General features: G+C 42.2%; 2 protein-coding genes across 5 annotated transcripts; one reads left to right on the top strand and one right to left on the bottom strand.

The window, feature by feature from the left end:
• Nucleotides 1-29: 29 nt before the first annotated feature.
• Nucleotides 30-3001, bottom strand: LOC114790762 (beta-1 adrenergic receptor). 2 transcript variants are annotated; one of them, XR_003749866.1, is made up of 2 exons: nt 949-3001; nt 30-866 (listed from the first exon to the last, which is right to left on the bottom strand). XR_003749866.1 is itself a non-coding variant. In XM_028981084.1 (2 exons), the coding sequence occupies exon 1, from the start codon at nt 2759-2761 to the stop codon at nt 1742-1744; it is 1020 nt and encodes a 339-aa protein (XP_028836917.1). In that variant the 5' UTR covers nt 2762-3001; the 3' UTR covers nt 30-866; nt 1699-1741. The 2 variants fall into 2 exon arrangements, 1 of the variants encoding a protein (XP_028836917.1); XM_028981084.1 differs by having other exon boundaries at nt 1699-3001.
• A 1666-nt stretch (nt 3002-4667) lies between these two features.
• plekhf2 (pleckstrin homology domain containing, family F (with FYVE domain) member 2) lies at nt 4668-17199 on the top strand. 3 transcript variants are annotated; one of them, XR_003749946.1, is made up of 2 exons: nt 4668-5137; nt 6594-6840. XR_003749946.1 is itself a non-coding variant. In XM_028981896.1 (2 exons), the coding sequence occupies exon 2, from the start codon at nt 16099-16101 to the stop codon at nt 16840-16842; it is 744 nt and encodes a 247-aa protein (XP_028837729.1). In that variant the 5' UTR covers nt 4711-5137; nt 16082-16098; the 3' UTR covers nt 16843-17199. The 3 variants fall into 3 exon arrangements, 2 of the variants coding, with proteins under 2 accessions (XP_028837729.1, XP_028837730.1); XM_028981896.1 differs by lacking the exon at nt 6594-6840 and adding an exon at nt 16082-17199 and having other exon boundaries at nt 4711-5137; XM_028981897.1 differs by lacking the exons at nt 4668-5137; nt 6594-6840 and adding exons at nt 14546-14606; nt 16082-17199.
• The last annotated feature ends 5607 nt before the right edge of the window (nt 17200-22806 follow it).

Raw genomic sequence — 22806 nt, 5'->3', positions numbered from 1 at the left:
TCAGTCATTTTAATGTGTGTTAAGATCTCAATAATGTTTTCTGTGTACACCAATACATTTCATTTCACATTTCGTACAGCTTATAAACACTCTGTCTGCACTAAAGCATGAGAGAACATTCGCAAAAAGTGTCATTTAATTTTAAAACCTTTCACCAACAATACCTGAACAAGAAACTGCAGCTTAAAGACAACATGAAAGCCTGTGAGGTCAAAGCTGTGCCAAATCACACAAAGCTTCGATGGTTCAGATGTGTGAATTCATTTTTCATTCTTTTTGTATTCACACATTGTTAGAGACGCTTCTCCAAATAATTCTCCGCTTTTATAGATATCATATTTTATCCTTGAAGTTTCTTTCAGGTAAAAAACCACATCACAAAAAATGCAGTCATATGAATGTGGTTGGTCATATGAATGTGGTTGGTCATATGATTTGTTGTTGCAAAGAGGAGGGGAAAGCATCCCTGCTTTTATGATTTTTTGTTTTGTTGTCACAAGTAATGGATGGACGATTTCAGAGTCCGTTTTAAAGTGCCTAGCAGCCCCCTTAACTATGCAGCTCCAAAATGCTTTCGTCAGAAAGATCAGTTGAGGTGCAGAGATTACAGTGGAGTCCATCTTAAATACAGAGGAAAACGGAACACTCTGCTGACCATCTGTACAGGAACGTGACTGATGTCTGGAGGGTTTTTCTCATGGAGGGTTTTTTTGGTGGTGGTGGTGGTGGGGGGGTATTTGCTTGCCAGATGCTCTGTGAACCCTGCTTGAATCGTGCATGGCCATCTGTCTTCCTCCTCATGCCTGATGGGATGTAGACAGTCTCAGGTCCAACACCAGCCTAAGTGGATCTTGAAGACCAAACGACTGGAGATGAAATGGAGTGAAACACGGATAAGGATGCAGACACAAGATCACATCTGGCAGGGTTTACATTGTTTGGACTCACCAGCATGTGCTGTTTTATGCATGGCTAGATGGAGTTGTAGAAATATTATTTCAAGTTTAATAAATAAATGTAAAAAATCTAGTGTGACACTGATGATACATAATTAATGGTTTCATGTGTTTATGAGCAAACCAGAACGCTACATATTTCAACACTATGCCCGGAACAGGCCAACATTTGCTGCACAAGAGCTTCATTAAAACGAAAAACAATGTGCTAATGCAAAATTGGGGGACCTTCAACCTTGAGGCTGTGGTGGCCTAGCAAGTAAGGAGGCGCCCACGTAATCAGAAGGTTGCCGGTTTGAATCCTGAGCTGGCAAGGTGCCACTGAGGTGCCACTGATAAAAACACTGTCCCCCCCTGTCACCAACGGTGATGGTTAAAAGCACGTAGTGTGCACTGTGTGCTCTGCTGCAGTGTTGCACTTTAAAATAATCCATTTGTGACTCCGGTGGTCCTCAAGTCTCTTCAGCGCATTGGACCATCGTCAGGGGCAGTGGCGCCCTAGCGGGTAAGGAAGGGGATGGACAGCATCAAAGCACCATCTCCACACACTGCTCCCCAAGGATGTCACGGCTGCCCACTGCTCACAAAGGTTGATGGTTAAAAGGACACAGGATATGAAGGATATATATGCGCCTGCTCATCATATAGTGCTCAATATATGCAGTTTTAAACCTCTCACGTTAAAGTGTGCAGAACAGAATCGGTGCATTCATAATGAAGGCAACATTAAATGACGATTTACGGTTCGTTTACGTGGAAAAGCCCTCCTCCTGCTGAAAAAGGCCCTAGGTCTGCTGCTGGGCGCTGGGCGCGTCCTCTGCGCCGGGCGAGCGCAGGAGTTGGTGCGCCCGGTGTCGGAACTTCTGGTCCATCACGCTGTAGATGATCACGTTCCAGCAGCTGTTCGTGGCCAGGATCCAGAAGGCGAAAAAGGAGAAGTTGCACCACTCGTTGCCAACTACGTTCCCGACGACGAATACTGCGATGGGGGTGAAGGACACGGTGAAGGCAACGGTGAGGGTTCCGATGGTCTTGGCCGCCTTGATGTCGGAAAAGCTGGGCTTGGAGGAGCTCTGGCAGTCCGCGTTGGCGAGGTGCTTCCTCCGTTTCGAGCAGCGCCGGATGGCGGAGAAGGATATGATGTTGATCACCACGGTTCCGCCCAGCAGCGTGAAGTCGAAGGCCGGGAAGAGCAGCAGGATCTTCCACGCGTGCGAGGCGTGGTCCGCGCCGCCCGGCGCGTAGTTGCACATCCTGCTGCACGGGTTGTACTCCAGGACGATCTCGGCGCTGGACAGCATGGGGGTGACCGCCAGGAAGAAGCTGCCCGCCCACGAGAGGGCGATCAGCGCGCTCGTCCTGCCCTTGGTGACCACCGAGCCCTTGTGCAGCGGCTTCAGGACGGCGACGCTCCTCTCGATGGCGAGCAGGAAGATGGTGGTGATGGACACCAGGGTGCACCCGGCGAACACGGGTCCGATGAAGGCGCACGGGTGGAAGGGCACGTGCTGCGAGGTGCGCGCCAGCCACTCGGGCGTGGACGCGTTGGCCAGCAGCGACACCTCGGTGTAGACCGAGAGCGGCACCACGAAGACGCCCACCACCAGGTCCGCCGTGGCCAGGGACGCCTTCAGGTACCCCTGGGGTGTGCGGAAGTGCTTGGTCCCGACGACCACCGCCAGAGTCACCGAGTTCCCGAACAGGATGGCGAATATCAGGAGCGTCAGGAAGATCACCACCAGGATTCTATTCGCCGGCGTGCAGCAGCACACGCTGCAGGTCACTTTCTCCGGGGCCTGCAGCATCTTCTCAACTCCGGTGGGGAGGTCAGCCCACCATGATCGCAGCGCCGCTTCCAAACTTCTTCTGTATCACGTGGTCCTTTAAACCTCACACCTCGCCCGCCGACAAAACCGGGGGAGAAAAATACGAAACTGAAGAGCGATATTTATTATACAGGCCAATTAAAAAAAAAGGAAAACATCACTAAACAATCACTGCAATAAAAAAAAACGCGCACTTCGGATCCGAGCGGCCATATAGTCACAGACGCGAGCGACAATGACAATCGCGTTTCTCCACCGGAGGGGGACACTTAACGGAGAGTGACGTTATGAAGTGGGCGTTGACATTCTATTGGCCTATTTATAGCTAATTAGAATTCTCCGAGTAACAGGAGGGCCTGTTACTCGTCGCTCGTAACGTTTATTATAATAGGGGGGGATATGATAAATTAGATGGAAATGCTCTGTTTGGTCCCATGTTATTGGTTAAAATATGGATTGATTAAGTTTGGAGTGCACTTTCTCCTGTAAAGACTTATATTTTTTGTACATGTAATACAATACAATACATGTGCACAATAAAAACACACATAAATCCATTCAAAGAATAAACATTGCAATTATGCACAAAAATAATATAGACAATTGTGAAGCATTATTTATTTTTAAACATCCAAATTGCAGCATTTTCCATTTAGAGCTGTAGCATGTTCCGACAGAATCAATTAATCACATCTGAATCTTTGCGATTATTGAGAAGCCAAAATCCTGTTATATTATTTTTTTTAAAAAAGCTGGTTAAAACATGATTCAGAACCGCTTTAGTGACAGTGAATCTTTAAGATTTCATTACTTCCTGTTCACTGGCTGTTTCACATCCTCTTTGACATTACTTCAGCCCCATAGTTTTACTTTTCTAAAAGCAAAACTCACAAAATGTAACTGTTAAGAGGACTGGTCAAATATGAATAAATACATAAACCGAAGCAGACATGTACTGTAACTGGCCGTGTGCTGGTCATGTCCTCTTCTGCCAATCGGAGCCTAGCAATTATAATATGTGGCTCGTCTAAAGAACAGACTCGAAACAGCTCCTCCTGTCCGGAACCAGGCGACTTGCTGAGCAACGGGGGCGAAGAACAGGTGTCTTCACGCCTCCATGAACCGCTGGCTCGGTGGAGGGGTTTTTCATTTAAAGTGGAGCCGACTTCACCACATAATTGCCATTTTACTTAATAACGGGAAGTCGGGGTGTGTCACGTTACGCTGAACTAACAAGACGTCATCTTACACTTGAAATTACCTCTTAAGTACTTATCTCTTATCTTAACGCGCGTTCTAAAATGTGCAATGAAGGCCTGTCACACTTACCACGCATCACACAATCCTCACATTTGTATTAAATGTAATAAAACTTGATTATTACATTTACAGCATTTATCAGACACCCTTTATCCAGAGCAACTTACAGTCAGTAGTTACAGGGACAGTCCCCCCCTGGAGCAACTTAGGGTTAAGTGTCTTGCTCAGGGACACAATGGTAGTAAGTGGGATTTGAACCTGGGTCTTCTGGTTCATAGACGAGTGTGTTACCCACTAGGCTACTACTATTGGAATAGCCACAGGTTTTGTTTTCTACATTTGTTCTCTGAAGTCAGACTATTTGGTATTAAAGGCCTGAGACTGGCGTTTTTCCATAGGTTAGATGTCCCTTTCTTTCTTTCTTTCTTTTTCTTTCTTTCAAACAGAGGTATCTACATGAGAAAGGCTTCACACTCGGCTGAGAAGAAATCAGTGTGGAATAAATTGTGACGTGATGGCCGAGAACCAGAACGGTGGAACTTTGCGGGAGAGTCAGAGCCAAAGGGGACGCGAATGAATGCACCGAGGCTGCACTCTGCGACTGCGACATTCTGACACACGTGCGACACCGGAGAGGACCTTTTTGTCGTTATAAACAGGATATACGAGAACGCCGCACTCGTCCCTTCTGCCCGAAAAGCTGCCATTCTGGTCGAGCCGCTCTCAGGTCGCGGCGACACTCCTTTCACCGCGACGCGTCGAGCCGAGCCGGGAGAGGACTACCGCCCGATACCCGGGAACAAGCTTCCGTCCCGCGTGCCAAGCAACCCCGACCCGGTCTCGTCCCCGGGCTGGTCCCCCCCCCGGAAGGTCTCGTCCCCGGGCTGCCCCCCCCCCCCCCCCCAGCTCCAACTCTCTCGTCAAGTGACGCGTCCCGTCCCGCTCGCTGCCATATTGTTGTTGCCTGCGGAGCGCCGAGGAAGCCCCCTGTCTGGCGGCGGACAGATACGAGGCGAAGTTGGGGAAGAAGAAGGTGACAAGTTTGAGAAAGTCACGACGGAGCTGCCGGTCGCTTCGAGGGCGCTCGTGTGCGGGGTACGTATTTCGGGGACGCCGAGGGCTGTTTGCAGTAGTAGAAGTGGTTAGCGCCCATGCTAAGCTGGCTACGCTAGCGCACACTTGGAAGTTGGAAGCGAGTGCCGCGCGGGGGCTGACGCCGCACTCCTCGACTCGACCTCGGCTCGGATACGCGCCACACGGCGATCGGCTTTCTACGTGGTTCGACCAGGTGCGATCGTCTGCCGCCATTTCGGCGTTGGCCTGCACTTTTGACTTCGTCGCGGGGTGTATTTATTTTATGAAGTATGAAGCTACGACGACGACTGCCAGCACTAACCAACGAAAATACTTTTTTTTTTTTTTCCTCCATCGTAAATGACAAAAAGTTGGGGCCGCGCGAGTGGAGGCTGAATTTGCTATTGAAGGATTCGCAATAAGTAAATCAACAAATACACACTATTAACTTGTATCAGTTTGTCTATATCAGTTAACGCAGATCCAATGCTGGTCGATGAGTCCTTATCCTGTATTAAGTTTACACATTTTTTTTTTAAATTTTGGGTCAACTCTAATTTCTTGTTTTATATGCATTACTTCGCAATCGGCAAGCAGGAACAATGTTGCCAGATCTCGTTATGGCAACACGCCGAATAAAGCCTCTTTTAAGAATTGCAAACTCGGCGACTCGACGTCGTGTCTTAGTGCATGCGTAGTTAAGACAACTATTTATGTACTAGGATTGATCCGAATGGACTATTAAAAAAAAGTACAACGTGACATTGACAATGCTTCGACAAAGTATGAAAAGACACCCCCCCCCGCTTAAAATAAGCTTGCCTGGCAACAATGACTGAGCCGCACGGAGCTGGAATATAAATACATGAGAAACTAGTCCGCTTAGTATGCTGAGCATGTCAGTAGGTCCCAGACTACAAAGCTGGTTAACTTTAAAGTTGTCTTGCAGATTAACAGCTTAGTTCCGGTTACTGAGAAAGGTGGTTTGTTTCCGGTCAGGCCATGCGTGCTGAGAACTGAGGATTAGTTATGTTAATAGGCAGCCACGTTTAAAATGTTAATAAGTCCTTATAAAATATCTGATTTTGCTGTTAAAAATAATGTGGCTACATGGAGGCTTCCTCCTGTGATTCCTCCAATCTTTCCAAAGTCCTTATAGTAGTGAGTCATGCCACAAACCTCTGAATGACTTCTACTTAATTTGCAGGCCTCGAGTTGCCTGTAATTATGTGCGTCTCTCTCTTTACTGGCAACTGACCAAAATAAGTATGCAGCTGTGCTATATTGTTTACGTTTTGAAACCATTTTTTTCTATTTAAGTATCGTACATGAAGTATGCATGCATTAGTATGCATTAGTAAGAAAGAGAAATCACTGCCTTTTGCTGATCTAGCTGCTTTTTGCCCAGCTTTATTATACTCATAAAAAGGCTAACGTACATGTTGTCTGAGTGTTTCACTTTTGCATTTATTAATAGATATTTCAGCTCTCACTTTCTTCTCATCGAATGTGGTGCAGCTATGCTTCATCGTGACATAATCTGAGGATAATACACACACACACACACACACACACTAAACCAAATAATTGGTTTTATATTCTAAAATAATTTGCTGTTGAAATGTACTCAACAGAAACATACATAATTAAACTAAGAAATAGTTTTTCATATGATTGTACAATATAATAAGTATAGTTTATCCAGTGAAAATATGTTACTTTTGGGTGTGGTTTCAGTCTCAGACCTCTAATTTGTTCTAGAGAGAGTTAAGTACTATTCACTGTCTTTTTAAAGCTTATTAAATATTTTGGTTGGTTGTGTGTAGCTGTTATTTGGGTTCGTGTTGGTCTGAAACTGCTGTTGCAGTATGTTTGCAGAGTATTGTTGTACACATTCATGATGAATTCATAATGCAGTAGGCTCTTTAATGATGTGTGGGGGCGGTTCAAGTGCTGCTCTTTTGTGGTTCATTGGATTTGGCATTTGAACCCAATTTGACCAAGAAATGATGCCATAATGGCAGTTGTTTTTGGCTGTAACTGTGTAGATTGATTTAGTTTTCATGTCTCTGTTTGTGAGTGGCATATTGTAAAACTGTAAATGTGGCTCTAGTGAATTATTCATGTTTACATTGGCTAGTTTTGTATTCGCAGACATGCTGCACAAAATCAAAATAGATTTCATATTTGTAATTCTTTATAAGTAGAATCTGGTATCTTGAGTTTTTTTTCCTGCTTGGTTTCTTACAACGTGTGTTTACCTGGTCACTTATGCCATGCTGTCTACATATTGTTTTCTGTTAAAATGTAATTTCACATGCTCTTTTAATGCACCTTTTAATTGTTTCATAGGAACAAATAAATGAATATTTTAAATTGATATTAGTGTGTTAGCCATGGCCATGATAAATCCTGCTGTTGGCATGTCAAACTAAGCCCGGCAAATAAATAAACATTTACACCACGATTTTGACACTACAGCTCATTCAGCAGAACAACACAACTTGTACATCATTGTATATCCTGTGTTGCAGAAGTGTGTGATAAGTGTGTGAATGTGTGATAATCTGGCTCATGTATCATGGCATCATTGGAATTTGAAGTTTTGTCATGACAGCCATTCAGTGGCCAGAAAAAGCATGTGATAATTTTTGGTTTTCTGCATTACTTTGTCATAACATGTGATCAGATCACAAGTCAAGGGTATTGACATATTAAGATATTAAGACAAAAAAAGTTTTATGTCTTTTTGAGAGCAACCATAACAATTTTTTTTTTTTTTTTGTGCTAGCCCTTGGAGTAAATTCAATTGGAGTATTGGACCATTCAAAGAACTGCTGTAGCTAATATTAAATATTAATTAGGGCTGCACGATTTGGGGAAAAAGACATATTGCGATTATTGAGATCAATATTGCGATATGCGATTGCGATGTGATAAAGGACACTTGCTTGTATATCAATGAAAAGTTGCATACTAATAGTGAAATGTTTAATTTCAAAGTGAAACATACAAACTACTTAACAACCTGAAATGCCCAGTGCTTTCAAAATATTGTACAACATTAAATAAATCACAAAAAGCTCTTTTACATTACTGTCGAACGACAAACCCTGGTAAGCCTAAACTGTTTTGATTATATTTGGCCATTATAAAATCCCGTATTATAGTTCTTACGTTTAACCAAAACGTTGTTTGGAGGCTGACTTGAACACAGGAATGCATAGCTTCGCTAGCTTAGCCTAGCTTCACTAAGGTTAAGACTTATAAAACGGGATTTTATAATGGCCAAATATATTCAAAACAATTGTCCAGCATTACCTATGAAATGTAATCCCCGGGATCTGGTTTGGAGCGTACAGCGGTTTGTACAGCCCCAAGCAGCACAAGAGTGAGGCTTTTTATGCACTTCTCTCCATAGACATGTATATGCTTCACGCCACAGCAGAGCCTATCGCAATATGGCGGCGACGTTGACGTACGATGCAGCGCATCATGCGCCGTCTACCCATATGTCTCCGAATCGAAAGTCATGTGACCAAACACGTCACATCCGACTGAGATGTGAGGTGTGAGACTTCTCGCAAACTTTGAGAGAATGGATCAGCAACATATCCGATCCAATCCATGTACTAATCATTTAAATCGCAGCTTTTTGCGTTCATGTAATCGCACAGACTGACATCGCGATTACGATTGCAATTAGATTCATCGTGCAACACTAATATTAATATAAAATATTCTTTGGACGTCTCATGTGCATGTCTCTCCTCCATAGCATCTCTATTGGGTTGAGGTCTGGGCTCTGACTGCCTATCCAAATTTAGTTTTTCTGAAGCTATTCTGTTGTTGGCTTTGATGTTTTGATGGCCACTATTCTGTTGTATCTCCCCACTTACAGAGTTTAAGATGAATTCCAGTAGGGGGTGTTGAAACATATCATATAATTGATACATTTTGATGCAGATGAGGGACGATTCACTGCATCGATGCATAATTTATTACATCATAATACAGGGAACGTCACTATGGAGACTCAGAGACACAATGGTAGTAAGTGGGATTTGAGGACACTTTGGAATGAATCTTCCCCTCAATGATTGTAAGCTGGGCAGGCCCAAATCATGGTGTTTTTTTTCTCCACCATAGTTCATGGTTGGGATGATGTTTTCATGATATGCACAGCCAGGTTTCAAAATGTTCAGTCTCATCAGTCCACAAAACCTTATTCCAAAACAGCTGTGGAGTGTCAGTGTTTCCTTTCGTAACTTCAGGCATGTGTTCTTTTTAGTAGTTGCTTCCTTCATGGTGTCCTGTGATAGACAACATACGTTCATGATAATACCATTTAATTTTTTTTGCACAGGGAATCGTTATATGTATTATATTTTGTACAAAAATCATGATTGTCTGGAAAATGAAAACAAAACGAAAATTTGCTCTTTTAATTGTTCTAAGGCATTTAAGATGGGTACTCATAATGTGGAACATCATTTAAATTCAATGTATTTCAAAAACCGAAGGATTTGCAGACATTTGAAAGACTGTTACTTCTTACGATTTAAAATTTGTAACAATTTCAATGAAATTCTAAGCAAATTATCATAATCCAGACATTCAAAGTTCATTTTATATATGCTATAGTGCATCAGTCTTAATTAAAATATTCATACAATGCACCACATTTTAACTCTTACTACTGGCTATCACATGTTAAACTTATGTTAAACTGGTTTAATTGCATAAATTGGTATTGCATACACATTATTCTATTGAAGTGTTGCACAATTACAGCCATTATACATTAAAATATTTGGTCCCAGAATTTTATTGTGGAAATGTGTTTTAACAAGTGTCCTGTGAATCACATGGCAAGTTTTCAAACTGCTTGTGTGGCAGTCATAACTTTATATTGGGGGCAAACATGGCTGGAAGTAAAGAAGCCGGCACCATGCTTAAATCTGCTCTCCCTGATCAATACAACTGGCTTCATGGATATAAGACGATTCATCTGTAATGTATTCAGGCTGGTTACATTTTACATTTACGGCATTTATTAGACACCCTTATCCAGAGCAACTTACAATCAGTAGTTACAGGGACAGCCCCCCCCCCTGGAGCAACTAAGGGTCAAGTGTCTTGCTCAGGGACACATTGGTAGTAAGCGGGATTTGAACCTGGGTCTTCTGGTTCATAGTCGAGTGTGTTACCCACTAGGCTACTACTACCCCCATTTTTTTCCAAGGTGAAATATCTTGTTAATTCAGAGAAACAGAGCAGAGAACAGCATTGGTACAGCAATTTAGAGATCTTGAGATATTTATTGTGTAATATGATATAGCTTAAAAGTATTGCCCAGCCCTACTGTAGACCCATGGACATTGATGTTAGCCAGTTCCAATTATGCCTCATTCACAGATCTATTGTGATTTAGTTTTTTGTATTAAAGCATAATGAATATACAAAGATTTCACCTTGTACTGTGAAAGTATATTCTTTTACATTTTGCAAGTAAAATGTAAACGTACATATTCTATACCTTGGAGCAAGACATGAGAGTAAATTTAAAAAAATGAAACGAAATACATTCATGCTCCAGGCGTTATAGGTGTCCCAGTATTTTATTTTAACTAATGTCAGGGTGCATGATGGCAGTCGCTGTATTTAGTTAAAATGAATACTGCCAGAGGCCAGTCTGGTCATCACATCAAGCTAATTAAAAGTAAAACTATCTGATCAGTGTTGCACCACATCACACCCTATTACAGCTTCTGTAATCTTTTTGATTTCCTAATGTCTTCATTCTGTGGATTCATATTTTCCTCCAGTGTCAAATATTCTTACAGAGTCACGAAGTCAAATGAAGGTGACAGGGCTGCAACAACAAGTATGCAGACAAGTTTGCAGGACAAAGGTACACTTATGAGAGAGAAGGAAAATGATTTACCAACATTTTGCCAGTAGTGTTTGAAGTAATTCCAGGGAATACTGCTGAAAGTTCTGTCCGTCAGAAATGCGTGGCAGGAGAGCAGGGGCACAGATAATCGATCTCAGCTGGAATGAGCCAATTTAGTTTGAACATGTGCACACATGAATGCCTTTATCGTATTTTGTTTGTTTCTGGGCACACTTGGCTAAGTTGGGGATTTTGCATAGAGGGGAAGTAGATGAAAAGTGTGTGGAGAAATGTTCTTATTCTTTAATGGATCATGGCAAGACTTTTAGTTAAATGTTTTTTTAAATGATTGCACCCAAAGAAAGAGAAATGCATTGAGGGATAGTGATTGTTTAGTCTGTTGGGCAAGGGACAAATGAAGTAAAGGCAGTTGTCAGATTATTAAAGTGCTGGAATTGACATGGCCGAAGTTTTACGCCAGATACCCTTCCTGAAGTGAAGTGAAGTGATTGTCACTTGTGATACACAGTGCAAACAGTGAAATTTGTCCTCTGTGTTTAACCCATCACCCTGTGTGAGCAGTGGGCAGCCATGACAGGCACCCGGGGAGCAGTGTGTGGGGACGGTGCTTTGCTCAGTGGCACCTCGGCGGATTGGGATTCCAACCGGCAACCTTCTGATTACTGGCCCACTTCCTTAACTGCTAGGCCACCACTGCCCCTGACGCAGCCCTACCAATTTACCCGGGCATTGGACAGGCACCAAGAAATGCACAGTCACATGCGTCTCCAGTGACATAAAAAAAACAAAAAAAAAAAAAACAGTGAAGTGATTGTCACATGTGATACACAGCAGCACAGCACATGATGCACACAGTGAAATTTGTCCTCTGCATTTAACCCATCACCCTGAGTGAGCAGTGTGCAGCCATGACAGGCGCCCGGGGAGCAATGTGATGGGGATGGTGCTTTGCTCAGTGGCACCTCAGTGGCACCTTGGCGGATCGGGATTCGAACCGGCAACCTTCTGATTACAGGGCCGCTTCCTTAACCGCCCCGTGGTGGCCTAGCGGTACTTCTGCCTTTAATGTGAACAGAAGTAACTATTTCGGTGCTTTTCGCCCTCAATACATTTAAAAATGTATTTCTCTTTTCTAGGCAGTCAGATGCCTAGAAATAAAATTATTTGAATTAATGATTATAATTAGGTGAAATAAACTACTTCTTGATTTTAGATTTAAAGTTTTGCTGAGACACATCGGACGGAGATCACAAGGAAACCCAGGATCAGGCTGGTCATTTATAAAGAATGGACCTAGCTAAAGCCACCCACACAGATGGAAGCTTGTTATTTAGACCCATCCTACACTGCCCCACCACACCTCCCTGCTGTATTTCTGAGTGCTCAGAGAGTGATTTCATGCCACTGGCTCCTATGCAATGTGTTATCTCTGCGTGAAAAGTCATCCTTCCCTTCTCTTAGGCTATTATTTTATGTGTGGCTCATGTGTCTGACCAAACCCAGATTCAGTGTCAGTGTTGGTGGGAGGATCTGGTTTCTTGGATGGTTTTCATGGCTCTGCCCAGCGTGTGTTTGAGTGCCACCGCACAGACGGTGCCTTCCACCTGCTGTGTTTCTACCACCTGCTCCCCACATACCCTTCGAAAAACACACAGACACCACGGAGCCTAGCAGGTGGTGTTTCATCTAACCAGGGTGTGAGTGGCCATTATGCTCTCTTACGTTATAAGATTGTTCTTGGACGTGTCTGGGTCTGTATGTTGATGTCTTGCCATTTGCTTGTTAAATGAAGAAGCATTGGAGATACGAGCATTAGGGCTTCTCTACAGACCCAGCAGACATGAGGTCACTGTACAATGCTCGTCATTGAGACGATTGTGACACACTGAGTCCTGAGTCATACCCTCCACCCTCTATCCACAATGGAAAGTGAAGCCTGTGGGAGCTTGGCCAAATGCTTTAGAAGGAATTGCAGAATGTTTTTTTCCTTTACTTACTTACTAGTAATGCAAGTTCTAACCTAATGGAACATAAGCATCGAACAATATCTGGATAAAAGCTCACTCAGTAATTCTGAGTGACTGATTATGTAACATTGGTACCAGAGAAAGAAGGGCAAGAATCCAATGAGTCAAAATATTTGACTCAACAATGTGTAGGCTGGCCTTCTGATACTATTTGCACCAACAACCATCTCCTCTCTTACTTCTTTCATTGTGGTACTGATGGAATAAAAATAGTTAAAATATACTTCTGTTAAATTGGGTAACATGCATTCCACAAAACCCATGTCTTAGAACCTGTGAGCACCACTGGTTATTGCAAAAAGTTTTCTGCCTACCTACACAGACTCTTAAAAGGATGCTGTGACTCATTTTCAACTTTAATTGGTATAGTGGGAGTAAGTATAGTCACAACATGGAAGAGAGTTGTGTGGCAGTTTGATCTTATCCAAACTGCGACCAAAAGTTCATTTAAAAACAGTACGTTTTAGCACACAACTATTTTTATTGTTAATTAAAATGTCAGATACGGCATATTTTCCAGCAGCAGAAAAATTATTTTCACTCTGTAAATAGCCACCATATCCTTGATGTGCTGTGATTTGGCACACTCAAATGGTCAATCAGTAGTAGTTTGGTGTGAATTAGAGGGCCGAGCTTAGTCAGTCTTCACAGTGTCAGTCTGGTCAGTCTTCACAGTGCTTCAAGTCCATATTTGTATTGGTCTTTTCTGGAAAGGTATGAATTTAAACTTTGTCTACTGTCTATTTATTAGGGGTGTGACAGTAGAATTATACCATGTACCTTGTTTTTTGGGCCAGGGCTTTTGGATCTTTTTCAGGCCATGTTTTGTGCATAAAGACAACAATGCGTGGGTTGTTTTCTTGTGTTTATTCTCTGAAGCATTTTTGATAGACAGTGGTCATTTCACCGAGTTTTTTTAACAGAGGTGAAATGTACTTTTAAGACATTTAAGGTAATTTCTTCCCTTCTCGTTGTAATCCATGCAATGTAAAAAAAAGATGTCGCTACTGTTGTCCGCCTCTCAGACTGGGTTCGCATGGACGTGATGAATGTGTTTCCTACTCGCTGGTGAATTGAATTGTGGGACATTGTTTTCCATTGGTTTTCATGTGTGGCGTGAGCACCGTCCAATGAAATTTTTTTTAATATGAATTATCTTGCACAAAAGCTGCCATTCTGTTCGGTTACGCAGACTTGGCACCCAAACCACTTCCAATTGACAGAGGAGACATAGCTAGACAAGCTCTTCAACTAATGTGTGCTGCTTGTTAAGCTCAGATTATTAAAAATGTGCATATTTTTAATAAAAGTATTTTAAATAAAAGTATGTTAGACTTTGTTTGGTCAATAAAAGCTCTAGTTGCAGGTCTGTATAAAATGATAGAGACATCCTGCTGGATTCAATATCCAAAGTGCCATTTGCATTGTAAATGTTTGCCTTCTTATCTTTGGCAGGGCACTTTGGCCTGACCCTCTGCACGGGCATTTTTACCCTTTGCGTTTTAAAAACTAGAAGTCACCAGCCACTGTTTCCATGCAGCAGCCGGTAAGCTTTAAGCGAATCATCTGATGTGCCATGTTGCAAACTGTCGCCTCGAGCGGTCTGGATGAGTGGCTAAATGAAGCTGGCTGCTGGGCTTCTAGTGTCCAAACAGGCCATGATCTTTACAGCTAATTATGGCAATTATTGCAGCAGCTGCAGATGGGTGCAGTCTACAGTGGCACAACTTCTGTAAGCGCGAGACGGGCTGGGAGATGGCCTGAAGTGTGCTGGTGTGGTGTGGCTGTGTGAGTTTAATTATAAGAACTCATGCATGAGAATAGCCGAGCACAGGAAGCTCTTCTCCGAATAAGGTCTTGACCTTTGAATGTCATTGTCTGATAGGTTTCCTTTTGGGTCACTGCATAATTACTCCACACAATAATATTAGTCACAGGGTCAGCAATGGATAGATTATTATTTTTTTTTTTATTCTCCCATAGTGGGCCTGAGTTACCTGATGCAAACTGAGAATTCCGACTCAAAGATTGTACTTCCATTACTCTGAGTGGCATATTTGGTGTAAAAAGAAGTGAGCCTTGCCATTTCCCTTGTCCTTCACACCTCCCTTTCGCTTAAGGCTCTGCGCTTTATCCATCTTGTGCTCCCTCTTTGCAAGCCTGGCTGAATTCACTTCTCCCCAAGGCTGGAGAAGAAAGCTATCATTTGTATTTTCAGCTTGGGTGTACAGGCATGATGGTTATTTGATAAAGCTTATTTATGGGGCACAGCTTTTGTGTGAAAAGTAGAATGTGCATGATCTTCACATCTAGTCTTGTTTTTTTTAAAAATGTATTTATTCTTAGATGGAGTTAATCAGATTAATCCTACGCAGTATGATAGGCATCTTGTGGTTCAGTAAATGTGGCGAACACAGGAAAACAAACAAGGGACTGAACATGGTGTACATCGTTGCAGATCAGGACGCCCACTTGCCTGAGGTACTGAGGGGTGCCAGTAGCCTAGTGGGTAACACACCTGCCGGTGAACTAGAAGACCACTTAACTTCCATTGTGTGCCAGAGCAAGACACTTAACCCTGAGTGTCTCCAGGGGATCTGTCCCAGTGCTTTGTCATGTTATGTCTTGACACTTGACAAAGTGACTCAGTGGCGGTCACCAGACTTGGCTGTCCAGCAGTGAACCCATAAACAATCCTGCTCCCCGAACCTGTAATAATGAAATCAGCGTCTGGTTTAGAATGTGGCGTCGGTGGCACCGATTTCTCAGCAGTATGCTCCGCTACACCCAGTGTCTTCCATTTTCCATTTACGAAAGCAGGTTGAACGCTGGACAGGCTGCTCTAGATACCTTCAGTACTGCGCAGGCAGGTCGGTGCAAGTCCGGCAGTAACAAATGGCTCTTTCTTTTGGCACACGCGGATGGGGTTTCTCTCCTAAAACATGATTGTTTTTCCCAGGTTTTTTTTTTTTGTGAGATTGATGTCTGTCTGACATGCTCTTCTCTCTCTGTGATTGGCAGGTGGCTTCAAGGAAAAGATGGTGGACCGTCTGGCTAACAGCGAAGCCAACTCAAAGCGCATTGCTGTGGTAGAGGGCTGTTTTGGCACGGCGGGTCAGCCCCTGGCCATCCCTGGGCGAGTTCTTATAGGGGAGGGGGTGCTGACCAAGTTGTGCCGCAAGAAGCCCAAAGCCCGCCAGTTCTTCTTGTTCAATGACATCCTGGTGTACGGCAACATCGTCATCCAGAAGAAGAAGTACAACAAGCAGCACATCATTCCGCTGGAGAGCGTCACCATCGACACCGTGGCCGACGAGGGCGACCTGCGCAATGGCTGGCTCATCAAGACACCCACCAAGTCATTTGCCGTGTACGCCGCCACGGCCACGGAGAAGTCGGAGTGGATGAGCCACATCAACAAGTGCGTGTCGGACCTGCTGGAGAAGAGCGGGAAGTCGCCCAGCGGCGAGCACGCGGCCGTGTGGGTGCCCGACTCGGAAGCCACCGTCTGCATGCGCTGCCAGAAGGTGAGGTTCACGCCAGTCAACCGGCGGCACCACTGCCGGAAGTGCGGCTTCGTCGTCTGCGGCCCGTGCTCCGAGAAGAAGTTCCTCTTGCCCAGCCAGTCCTCCAAGCCGGTGCGAGTGTGCGAGTTCTGCCACGAGCAGCTGTCTAGCGCATCTGGCTTGCCCCCGCGCTCGGACTCCTACAGCCGGCCTCGCTCCAATTTTGGCTCCAACAATGTGTCCGAGGACGACGACGACGATGACAGCAGTGACTGAGCCCCCCCTGTTTCGTTAGGAATATTAACGTCCCCTCGGGCTTTGGTTTCTCCTTTTTCCCTCATATTTCCTTTACACCCACCAGTGGTTGAAACAAGCGGCGGCTTCTCGCGGCTTCTCGAATTCTTCTAGCTGCCATGCAAGCAGGTTCTTGACACGTCGCTACCATTCCTTTGCGGGTGAACTGCTTGCTGGGAGTTGCTCTTCTTTCCTGTGTATGAAGTAAACACTATATACAGAGCAACGTATTCCTGCCCTTTCTGCTGATTCCAGGCTGAATGCTTTCTGCTGACCGCTACATGCTTCTTTTATAACAGGATTTGTTGACCGTCCTGATTCTTTTTTTTTTTTTTTTTTTTTTTTGCCATAGCCGTATATTTTTCTACCAATGAACCGTAAGCATGCCTGTCATGGTGATGCTGATATTTATACAGGGAGGAGAATGTGCGCTGACATTTGCTCTCTAGTTTTGTAAGTGTTTTTTCTAGCCTGCACCTTCCCCTTTATACGCATTAAAAAAACCATCCAGTGACAGGTAACTGAATGCAGAATGTGGTGAGACTCAGTGGGCACGGCACACTGCACAACTCTACTAGTTGTACTGATTATTATTATGATTATTATTATTATTATTTGCTTATGACAAATCGTTATGAAGTGTGCAGGAGTACACACAAACTCTTATAGGGAAAGCAGTTTCCAAAATACATCCTGACAAAGAGCTTACTGCCATCGTGCCTTCTTATATACAGTCCAGTGGGATTTAGTATTTCTTACAGGTAAACACCACCATAAACATTCAATTAGAGAAAGAGAACATCCATCTTCAGTAGTCCATACCGACCGAGAAAATGACTTTTTTTTTTTTATTTTTAGGAGCTTTCTGAACATGGGTATGTGTAACAGACAAATAATTTATATATAAGTTATCGTCATAGATTTAAAAAGGATTAAGACGGGATTCTTTGAATTCTACACGCTTGGGCCAGTGTTTTAAAATAGCGCTCCCCTGTTGAGTTTTTAATGTCTGCTGACTTTTTAATGCCATGAGGGCTGTCTCAGGGCTATCTGCTCCCTCTGTCTCACCCCTCAGATGCTGCTTGCTGTCCCTGCTGACAGAGGACCCCTATAGATTTTTAGGCGTAGGCCAGAGATCTGGTGCTAGATCAGCAGTAAAGCAGTGAGTGTGAACAGAGGAAGTGAACAGGGGAGAGCTCAGGGGAAGCGTTCAGTGCTGCTTAGAGATGAAACCGGTCCTTCAGCTTCTGTTGTCTTGCCTGTGTGCACGTGTGTGTGTGTGTGTGTGTGTGTGTGTGTGTGTGTGTGTGTGCTTGCTTGCTGTGGTCATTCCTGTTGGTATCAGAAAAGGAATTGAGAAGTGTAGCAGCTGTATTTTTCTTTTGTGTCATTGAGAACCCTCCTCTTTATTTTATCATTATTTTTTTAATGAATCACAAAAAAACGCATTCTGGACTTGCTAAGATGATTTCTTTTGCTGCATTTTATTTGGCTTTAGCCTGCTACAGCATCGTCCTGTTTTCATGCAAGTGATGAGAGGCTACACATTAAACACACAAGAGTAATGTGAATTTAAAAAAAAAAATAGCTGCAGATCATTGGATTTTCATAATGTCGAGAAGGTGAGTGTGTGTGTGTGTATTTTGCATGTATGTGAACTGACATTTGAAAAGGGACTGTCTTTTCTAACATTAGTATTAAAGTCATTAGAGCATTGACTGTTAAATCTAAAGAGCATCATAGCAAATAATCAAGAAATCATGAAACGGCAGGTACAAGCATCGATCCTAAGTAAGACTGAGCAAAAGTGTAATTCTATTTAAAAAGCAAGTGGTGGATATCTTATCTTCATATAGTAGTTGAATATGAATTTACATGAATATATTGTGTGTATAGCAATACAATACGCATTTTGACCTTCATGCAATAAGGTATCAGATTTTAACATAAAAGTGAATTATCCTTCTCTTCTGGAAATTCATGTGTAACACACATTAACTAATAGTTGTAAGTTGAAGATAAAATATCTAAAAGAGAATAATGATTTGTCTTCTGTGGATTTTGGCAATAGACCTCAGGTTTCTCTTCTCTGTTCTAGCTCTGGAACATATTTCTGTATGTTACACCATTTATCTTCACCCCAGTTCTCCTGATGTTGTGTTCATCCTGCTTGTGTTGTGAATTCTGTATAGTATGTAATTTGATGTTCCATCACTCATGTGCTGCCCATGTTCTCATCCCGAACACTTCTGGAAAAACTACCAGCACTTTACTACCAGCGCTCTCATCTGCTGCAGGACTGGGGTGGCTATTTATGGATATAAAGGTCCATTCTGGATTGTTGCTTCAAGACCTGAATCCAGTGTGGATTTCTAGACACATGCTTGTTGGAGGGATGGCTTTTTACGCAACCTGAGATTTACTTTTCGTCAACACAATCTTAAAAATTGAACTGAGATGAGAAAAAAACCTGTGATCAAATCTTTATTGAATACGTTGCTCATACACCTTTTTTGTTTTGTTGGATTCTTCAGATTTAATTTATAATATCCTCAAATTTGATTCTATATTTTGTGATCCATGTCTTTTGTCTTTTGATATTCTCCCATAATATTCAATGAAAGGGCTTCAACCTGAATGTAATCCAGCATATCATTATTAGATACTAATTTCATCTGAAAAAATATAATGGATTGCTTAAAAAAAACTGACCTGTTTCTTGTTTTTGTGAACCAAGAATTCAAAGTTGCATCATTCTAATGCAATAGTTTCCTTGGAAGTAGCAGGAGGAGTTCCTGAAGAGGGTGGCTTTAAAGCATATCGTGACAGTTCATCAGTGTGAATGATATCTGTGTCTAAAAGCAAGTAAAATTATGTCTCTGGATGTTTTTTTTAATTTCATGAATGATAGGGTTCAGGACTATAATAAATGATTTTTGCATTTCATTTGATTAGCAAAATCCAATGCATTACTACCTGACCCTTCTTTTATAACCATGAATCTTCTGATGTATGTTTGGGGCTATTTTGACTATTTTGATCTCTGCTATTTTTGATTGACTGCTTGTTTTTTCTTTTGTGTCACACAATTGTGTGCTCATGACATTATGAACATCTTTTAGGGCCATTTCCGAGTTTTCCCTCCAGCAAACGAATAGATCAACAGAACATTCTGCTCCAAATACTCACTATGTAGTCATACAGAAGCTTTGTTATTCAGAAAACTGCAAAAATGAAACTGGGCAGTGGTGGCATAGCAGGTAAGGAAGGGGACCCGTAATCAGAATGTTGCAGGTTCGAATCCCGAACCGCCAATGTATCACTGAGGTGCCACTGATCAAAGTACCATGCGTCACACTGCTCCCCGGGTGCCTTTCATTGTGTCTGCTGTGCTGTGTTTCACAATGGCAATCACTGTTATAAGGATGAAATGTGAGACATAATTTGCCATAAATCCTTTACCATTTTATTGAAACATACCTGCAATAACATATTACCTCATGACAACTGTGAACTGCAATATGAACAAGATGAATTCAGCAACCTGCATTCAATTTAGAAAACTATAACGTATATTTTACAGTAAAAAATACTGACAAGTTACATTCATTCAAGTCTCAGAGTCAGGAGCCCTGCTGATATTTGAAGATGGTTGCTCTTCTATCAATTGGATAAAATGGGTGATATTTTTAACCCCAATCCTGCAGGGAAGGTTCGATAAGGATAAAGAGTTTGTGCTCAAAAACACAGATACAGCCCCTGTGATGAGCTTTGAGGGTTTATAAATTAATGTCATTGTGAAACAGCACAGCACACGGTGCACGCGACGTGTCCTCTGCTTTTAACCCATCACCCTTAGCAAGCAGTGGAGCAGCCATGACAGGCGCCCAGGGAGCTGGCAGAGTAAATATAAACTGGTGAGTTACAGATATGTTGGTTTTACTTTCAGTGCAATGCAGTTAATAGCAGCTCGCATACACATTGCCTGCTGATTTATGTGGATTTATTAATTGCTGGGAATTTTAATTGGAATTGACTTGATTAATCATTAACAACATTTCCTTATCTCCCTGCTCCCTAGAGTTTTATGGTGAACAGAACTCTGGAATAATGTGTAACCAAATGTCTACATGGATGCATGCAATGTAATTGCATGTCTGAGTTAATTTTTTTATTTGTAAAGGTTTTATTCCACCATACGCACAAAACGCATGAGTACAACAGACCCAGTACAATGGCCATGAGCTTCACCCATCACTCATTCTGCATGATGGAGTCAGGGGGCTAAAATGAATCTGGTTTCAGCCTCAGTGCTGCCCCCTAATGATGGAACGCTTGTGGTTTTGTGGGTCAGTGCTTTCCACTCAATGCAACTATGGATTCCATTGCATTCATTCAGCAGGAGGATATATTTATATAGCACTCAGAAACCTTTTTATAAACATATAGAGTGCTATAACTTTCCATCATTCCATTGTGAGCAAATAAGAGCATGAGCATGGATTGAGCATTTTATTATAGGGTTATTATAGGTGCTCTCAGAAGATATGGGTTGGAATGCCTCACTTCTGATGAATGTAAATAGCGGGTTCCACCCTCAGGGAACAGCAAACAAGACCATTCTATCTGTTGTGCGGCGACCATGTTTTGGTCCTTTAATAGTGTTGGAACTAGAGTCATGGCCATCGCCATTGAACCAAAATAATCCTTAGAATTCTGAGAAGCATGCTGTCACCAGGAGAGTGACAGAACAGTGAGCTCTGTTGCCAACGGTTTCCTACAGGAAGAAACTTTACCCCCGAATGATCTCCTCGTCTTTACCCCCGAAAGCCAAACATCTCCAGAATGATGACGCAGCATTCGTGTTCTGCGTGACATTAATGAATGTCGCTGGTGGAAAAAATGTGTTAAATGTTTGTGCCAATTGTGTGTTGTGTACATTAACAATAATGTTCCTTCAATCGCATGTACACATGAATGTGTTTATTGTATTTATTATATACAAGTTTTCTCACTTACAAAGAAATTGAGAGATCTGTAAGTTTCATTGTAGGTACACGTCAGCTATCAGAGACAGAAAATCACATTGTATGATTTTTAAATAATTGATCACTTACCAACCAGCAACCACACGTATTAATTTAAAGGTCCCCAGACATTAGTTTTTTTAATTGTTTTTATATCGGTCTTAGTGGTTCCCTAACACTGTATATGAAGCCTCTTTCCACAATTCAGCTTTGGTGCAGAAATGCAGCCACTTTTAGCTAGTCTCACAATTATATTTCCCCAGGATGCATTGTGTCGGTGTGTGTAGATTTTAGCCCTCTACTAGGGCTGCAACTATTGAAAGTTTTTGTATTAAAGTACTCACATAACTCCAACTTTTTTTTATTTAAACAACTATAGCATTAGTGTGTTATGCAACATGAAAGGCCTCTTAAAATGAGCGAGCAATTTTCTGTTAATACTCACAAAAATAAAACACTTTCATTAGATTAAATCTTAAAACCTTTGTCTTACAGGCTCCAGAATAAGCCCATTTAGTGAACATTTATGAAGTACATTTAGAAAAAACCTATAAAATACAACTTCACAAACAAAGGTTAACCTATTTGTCCTTGGTTCTATTTTAATGCTATAACCCTGCTATAGCCCATCTGAGTACAAAGGTACAAAATAGTAAAAAGAATATAAATAAACAATGAAAGTATTACTGATAATACAATTTACAGTTCAGTTTCCAAGTGTATCCAATTTCCATCAGATTTTGACATTTTATCTCACTTTCAATTCCAAACACAAATTTTCTTTTGGTATTGAAACAATGTTTCTGAATATTTTGAGTATTTCAAACACTTATTTTCCTCACTGTATATCAACATGCATGTATTTGGATATATGCGATACTGAATAGTGTAAATGGTTGATTTATGTTTATATTGGGTT

This window comes from Denticeps clupeoides, chromosome 5 (genome assembly GCF_900700375.1).
Source record: "Denticeps clupeoides chromosome 5, fDenClu1.1, whole genome shotgun sequence".
Lineage (NCBI taxonomy): Eukaryota > Metazoa > Chordata > Actinopteri > Clupeiformes > Denticipitidae > Denticeps > Denticeps clupeoides.
The sequence above is the reverse complement of the archived record's forward strand: the minus strand, read 5'-3'. Positions and strand labels throughout refer to the sequence as shown.